The following is a 7,071-nucleotide window of genomic DNA, read 5'->3' on the forward strand; positions in this document are numbered from 1 at the left end:
AAGTGAAATAGAGCTGCTATGCTATAAAAAATATCTGACACCCCATTAAGTAAAACTTACTGGTTTCAGCTCTTCATTGACCAGGTCTGAGGCACCTTAACAAGCATGCAATTAGCACACTAGGGTTTTCGCTTTTTTGTATTGTTTTTAGAGCAGCTCCTCACAGGCTATCTGGAATACAATGCTAAGAACCTTGTTTATTTCTCAACTTGATGCCAAAGGAAAATAAAATGTTTATGCAGCATCCATCTCTTTGAAGCTGTAATTTCTAGCTTTTTATCTTATATTTACAGGAACATTTAATACCTTTATCAGATAAACTACAAATCTCTGTCACTGTTTTCTTTAATATGAATTTCCTGTGGAGGAAATTCCGTTTTTGATTTAAATATTTGACCATCTGAAAGTGTTTGAAACATTATCTTATGTGCTGATAAACTGGCTGCAACGTGAGAGCTGGATTATATCCTGAATGTAGTCCTAATGTAATATGATTACTAAAAACACACCTATCTTGGTTTCTTATCTCCAGCTGCCAACCAAGTAAAGGGAGAGGAATGCTGCCTCTTTCTGCCCTCCCCTTCTGTCTTCCATGCTGCTTTGTCTGGCTCACTTTTAAGCACTTTTATTCATTGTTGGTCAAGTGTGGGTCTGTTAACACCTGCACATTATGCTCTGGGTGTGTGAGGGGGCAAGGAGGAGAGGCGGACACACTCCCTCCCCTTGTTCCCTGTCCAACTCTGCTTCCAGCTGTTGCTGCATTCCTCTTCTGGTCGCAGTCAGCTCAGGCCGCCGGGCTTTTTTTCTTCTTCTCCAAGTTTTGCGTCTGCTTTTTAGTTGCACTTCTGTGCGTAAATGCAACACTGGATTATAGGACTTTGCTTAGACGTAAACAGTTGAAGGGATTGTTCATGGTAGGAATGCCAGGAGTATTAGAAGGAGGGATAACATTATCATTGAGGAGCTCCTGAGATCCTGGACTGATCTGTCTGGTTCTGCGCAATGACAGAAGTGGCCAATTGCGCGTCTAGAATGGTAAGCGCGTATTTTTATTTCTTTAATTTTTTTATGTATTTGTCATTTCCTTAGGGTTAGACAATTTCTTATGTTTTATTGTCCAAAACAAAGCAAAAAATATCCCTGTGTGTCTCTCTTTTTCACCGGAACCTTTATACCACTTTTTAAGTACTTAATAAATACTTTAATTAAGTACTTAATACATAATTTCATTAAGTACTTAAAAGTAGTGGACATTTCTGCATTAAACACTTCTACCTTGTTGTTCACAAAAAAAAAAGACTTTATGACACTAAGGGCACACTTTCTCTCTAGTTTGCTTGATTTGATTTATTTGAATAAATGTCAGGAGAAAAGTTCATCCTTTATTTTTTGTGATACAATTTAGATTAAACTGATATGTATTCAATCTGAGCAATTAATTATCTCTCTTTAATACAAGGACCAAAATATTTAGAATATTATTAACACTGATATTTTAGAACTAATTAGACATTTGTGCAATGCTGCTAAATGTGGCTTTTATTCACTAAATGGAAGATTTGAGCAAGATTGAGTGTTTTATAATTGTATTTGTAATATATTTGTAACATATGTAGTTTAGTTCAGTGAGTTGTGTTTACAAAAAAAAAAGAAACATTGTCAGTTTTCAAAACAGACAAATGGACATTAGGAAAGAAATTGGCACATTCACGCAAAACATGGAAGCCTTTGAATAAAGATGTTAGTTTCTGTATTTAATGTGACTCATTTGAAAGAGGAGGACTGTTTAACGTCCAGCTTTCTCTTTGTTGGGTTTAGAAGCGGTCCTAAGTGCAGTCAGACGTGCTTCAGCTCTTTCTTATCAACTGTTTTGGGTCTTACAACCTCTGTTATCTTCCTGTTATTTTTGTAGTTCTAAATTTCTTGTGGATAATTCCTTTTTTTGCTGATCATAAATGATATCCCATTTTTCATATTCACTTTTTTAGCTTGAAAGTCCTATTTTAACTCCTTTAAAAGCTTTAGTTATATTGCAATATCCCCCTTTCCTAAAGCAATGTCCTTCCTTGTCTCTTGGTCATTTCCTGCCTCTTTTGGAAAGCAAATATCAGTTGATCCTCTGCATATGGCAGCAGAAGTAATCTGGGCTTTTCCACAGGCCACGCACACAATTCAGGTTTGATTTCCTTTGAGTCAGCTGCAACAACAATGCACTTTCTTTCCTGCAAGGATCTTGGACCTTTCCCAATGACACAAGGAGTGTGAGAGTTTGACTCTGATAAACATTCAATGTTTTTTTCTCTAACAGGAGATCCAGGTCAGATTGTGATAATCAGCTTTCAGATATTTTTTCCTAAAACAGACACACATGACTGTTTGCCTTTGTACATCCTAGTCTCGATAAATGAATGTCATTTGTACCATTTTACACGCACAAAGACCTGAGGACATGTAGAAGAGAAATATAAACCATATTAAGGCCGATGAGATGGTTAATAAGAGGGACACAGAATGGCTCCATATTAATCAACATCTCCGATACAATGCTGGCTTTGTCAGGTGGGAGGAGGAGAGGTTAACACTGGAATGTAAGGGGAGGGGTCTTTATAAGATACAGCAAGATGAAATAAGAAAGACAGAGTGTCCAGTTCACAAAATAAGAGAGAAGATACAAGTATGTTAAGGATTATTAAACATGGAGGTTATAATTTGTCCAGTTTTTATTTCTGATGTTCAGTTAGTCGGCCCAAGCCTACATGAAGAGCTTCCCTCTCTCAGCTGGTGGGACATTAAGCTAACTGAGATACAGAGGAACAAATGGCTTTGAATACCTATAAGAATACAGCAGAGAGTTGTGTTACAGATGTGTTGTTAATTCAAGAGGTTTGTTAATGTAAAATTGACTTTTGTCATTGTCTTCAAAGCCAAACACAATTATCAACATCAAAAAAGGACACAATACGTCCAGCCATATTAGTCCGTCCATCCATCTATCTGTCTATACAGGGTACCATTATATTCAGTCTCTGAACACATTCTCACTCCCCATATGTTGGTATTCTAGAGCCTTTCAAAGGAAGTTGACCAAGAGGTATCCTGCTCAGATGCCCAAACCCCAATAAAGGACTCTTCCAATACAAAGGAGCCCCAACTGTATGACCTGAATGATAAAGCTCCTCTAAAAATTATCTGCCTATGCCCAGCAACTCTGCAGAGAAAGCCTATCCAAGCCTCTTGTATCTGGGGTTTTATACTTAAACTGCACAATTAGGATTTTGATATTAAACATCAGAGCAGGCTAAGAGCAACTTAAAATTACACACCTCTTGCAGAGAGCTAAGATATAGGTCTATCACTATGCTGAAAAAGATCACCAGAAGTAATATACACTACTGCAAATTGACTGTAGCTCTGTTATAAATGGTAAAATTTAGAAAGTCATACCAGATGTAAAATAAGGGCAAATGGATTATAGGCAGAGATATAGAAGACAGCTGAGATCCTTTTAAAGTTGCTCTAAATGTACTTTTCTTTTTTTCTTTTTTTATGGGCATGAATTCTCATTTTTTATCTTAAACTCTATCCCTATATCCACGGAAAAAAACAGACCATTTCAGATTCAGCTGTTTCACAGATGGCATCAAAGAGGTTTTTAAGTGAAGACAATTTATCAAGTCATCGAATAGCCATGGCAGAAACTATTTAAAAGGTTGCTGCTCATAAAAGGCAAACAAAGTTCAATGTCATGCTTTAGCTTATCGTTTCAGGTCTGCCGTGTTGTTTTACTAAAATTATGAACACACAAAGAAAAAAAAAAAAACTTAAAATGAATGGGTGGATATCCAGAAGGGGGCTTGAAACAGCTCGCTGCTGTTTTAACCAAAGCAAACAAAGCAACAGACCTGCCCTGACCTGCCCTGGAAGGGGCTCACCTGGAGGAAGAAGGTGATTCTAAGCTGTGGGGAGAAAATAATAACGAAGAAGAACAAAAGAATGAGAGAAGCTGTTTGCGAAAGACAGAGAAAGGATGGAACCAAGAAACTGTGGCATATCGGTAGGAAAATGGGATTTTATTGTCCTTTTTTCTTTCTTTAACATTCTGTTTTAAGATTAAAGAAATCCTTTCCCCCTGCCGGACTCTTAAACATTTTCCCTTCAGAGGATGTTGCTAAAACAGCTAGCACATTTGCTTTGTCTACAATATTGGCGGAAAAGTCAGTGGAATGTGGAGCCCATACCCACATAAAAGAAGATAAAGAGCTGATATATGGGTTTATTTGTGGATGTGCACGCATGGTTAGAGGTTATGAGGGTAGTTGCAAGCATGACTGTGTCTGTGAGATGGGGGGTTGTCCGGAGGTAATGAGGGTGTCAAAGCAGCAAAGGAAACGTCCTCAGAAAGGAAGAGGTGGCTGAATTAGAGGAAGTTGTGCAGGGCAGAGCTCCATTTGCTTTTCCCTTTGCCACAAGTTAGAAAACAGTGGAAAATACAGGAAGAGAGATTAAAAAAGACAGGAAGAAAGGGCAGAGGCGCAAAAAGGATGAGAGGAAGAGACTAAGATGAGGTATAGAGTTTGGGAAAACAGATTAAGAATGAATCTAAAGGAAGGAAAATACATAAAAAAAGATGAGGTTAGTTATTATGAGCTATTTCAGGGGGTTATTCCAGGCTATTTAAAGATTATGACAGGTTGAAAAGCAGACACTAGTGAAAGAGAGTAGGGAAATGCCATGAGGTGTAGAACACAGTGGTTGTGTTGGATCCCCATATGCTGTAATATTCATTGCTTTGGTGAGCAGTGTTACACTCAGCCTGATGTGGGTCTGTTATGTGTTTAGGTTGTGGGGGCACACAAATAGTAGCAAATGTTTTTTTTTTTTTTGTTGTTGAATTGTAGGGTAGTGCAGGGGAAGTCCTTGGCACAGGATCTGAGGATGTTTACATAAAAACGTACACTGCCACACTTGTGATTTTTCTCCCTCTCATCTTCCTCTGCCTCTTCTCAACTTCAAAGTTTTCCATTCTCTTCATTTTAATCCAAAACTTGAAGATTTGTCATTCATTTTTACATTTCCCCTCCTGTCCTGTTATTAAACATTTTGCCTCAAAGCATATAACTAACTTTTTGTGTAGATGTTAAGATAGTTAAAATTATGCCAAAATAGTGTTGAAGATCATGCAATCTAACAAAGGAAGAGATGGGATTGACACATTTGTGATAAATGTCCCTTTATGAGAATATACCTTACCATGTTGCTGGGAGAGCAGTGGTAGTAGTATCCCGTAATAACCTAGTTATTTTGTTGAAGTTTGGTGTGATGGACTTACACAAAGCAATAGTTGTGAGGTAGATGGGAAAGAATATTTTTCTCCAAAAAAAATCTAGATCCAGAAAAAATTACTCGGAGTAAATCAGAACTGAAACATTAATAATCCCCTTAAAGATAAAATTTCAGGCAGAAAAAAGGTGTGAGGATGCTTTTTTCTTTAGCCTTTCAAAGTCAATGAAATGAGCCAGAAACAACCGAATGGAGGAAGATACGTCCTCTTACAGGCTGGAGACATCTTTGTTTAAAGCAAATTCCCATTCTACAATCTAAAACAAAAACGCAGCTCAAACTTTAATGACTCATTTCAGTTAGGTAACAAGTATATAATAGTTTCCTCAGCTTTATGTTTTTAAGTTTTCTACTTATAAGCTTAAAAAAATATTTGGATCAACTTGAGTCAATTACTTATTATCAATTTAAGTGATTATTTGAAGTTGGAGCTGCATTTTTTTCTTTTTAGAAGGTAGGATGGCAATCCATACCTAAATCAAATTGAGAATATGTGGAAAAACCTGAAAATGAATCCTCAGCAATGCTTCCCATCCAACTGAGCTTAAACTTTTTCAGAAATGTTTGAAAAACAGTCTGAGATTCAGAATGTGGAAATGAGTTTTAGACATGCATGCAGCAAAACAAGGCTTATTTAAAACAAGTATCTGACTGTTTTATGTTAGTCTGTTACCTAAAATCCTAATGTGTGATAGTAACTGGGTGGTTTTTAATTGATAAAGAACAGAAATATTCAAGAGGAAATAATCATTTCAGAAGATGCTGTGAGCTAAAGCAATGTCTGCAGTATTTAGAGAATTTAGCAAGGTAAAAATGAATTTGCATTTAAAATATAAAATAAACCCTCTATAATTAAAAGCACACCATTGTCATTATAAAGCATAGTTGCAGTGCCAAATAAGCTTAAAAGCAAAAATGCTTTGGTTCTTCTGACATGTTCTCAGACAATTGAAGCTAAGAAACAAAGCTATTAGTTAGAATCTTTTTTGAGAAGATTAAATATACTATAGTTGAAAGTACTGACTTAGATTTGAGCTTGGCATCCCATTCCTGCTCCAAAGGTGTTTAATATGACTTTGGTCTATCCTTTACAGCTAGAAAAGCTGTGGGAATGCTGTCTACAAGGTTTAGGAGTGTGTGTATGGAAAGTTTTGACCATTCTTCCAAAAGCGAATTTGTGGGATCCCACACTGATGTTGGACAAGAATGCCCGGCCCTCAGCCTCTGCTCTAATGCATCCTAAAGGCGCTCTATCAGGTTTAGGTCAGTCAAGTTCATCCACACCTGATTCTTCCATCCATGTCTTTAAGGACCTTGCATGGTGGATAGTCATGTTGGAAGAGGAAGTGGCCAGCTCCAAACTGTTCACACAATGTTGGTAGCATGGAGTTGTCCAAACTGTCTTTGTATGCTGAAGCTTTTAGGGTTCCTTTCACTGGAACTAAAGAGCCAAGCCCAGCTCCTGGAACAGTGACCCAACACCATAATACCCCCTCCAAAAAACTTTACACATTTGACACGTCCATCAGATTTCCAGATGGAGAGGCGTGATTTGACACTCCAAAAAACTTGTCACCACTTCTCTGAAGTCCAATGGCAGCATACTTTACACATCCACATCCAACACTTTGCATTGCAGTTGGTGATGTATGGCTTGGATGCAGCTAATCAACCATCCATCCATCCATCCATCCATCCATCCATCCATCCATCCATCCATCCATCCATCCA

The 7,071-nt window shown here is 37.5% G+C and overlaps 1 protein-coding gene across 6 annotated transcripts in view; it reads left to right on the forward strand.

Annotated features, from left to right (window-relative positions):
- Positions 1 to 712: 712 nt before the first annotated feature.
- The window catches only part of LOC107094115 (pleckstrin homology-like domain family B member 2), a 42,235-nt gene continuing 35,876 nt past the window's right edge, over positions 713 to 7,071 (forward strand). For 2 of the 6 annotated variants that reach the window (XM_015389573.1, XM_015389589.1), the window contains exon 1: positions 718 to 1,035. In XM_015389573.1, the coding sequence (XP_015245059.1) occupies positions 1,003 to 1,035 (33 nt within the window). In that variant the 5' untranslated portion in view covers positions 718 to 1,002. Of the gene's footprint in view, positions 1,036 to 7,071 lie in introns of all 6 variants that reach the window. The other 4 variants (XM_015389540.1, XM_015389549.1, XM_015389557.1 and 1 more) reach the window with 4 other exon arrangements.

Source organism: Cyprinodon variegatus, unplaced genomic scaffold, assembly GCF_000732505.1.
Source record: "Cyprinodon variegatus isolate N-32 unplaced genomic scaffold, C_variegatus-1.0 Scaffold20, whole genome shotgun sequence".
Classification (NCBI taxonomy): domain Eukaryota; kingdom Metazoa; phylum Chordata; class Actinopteri; order Cyprinodontiformes; family Cyprinodontidae; genus Cyprinodon; species Cyprinodon variegatus.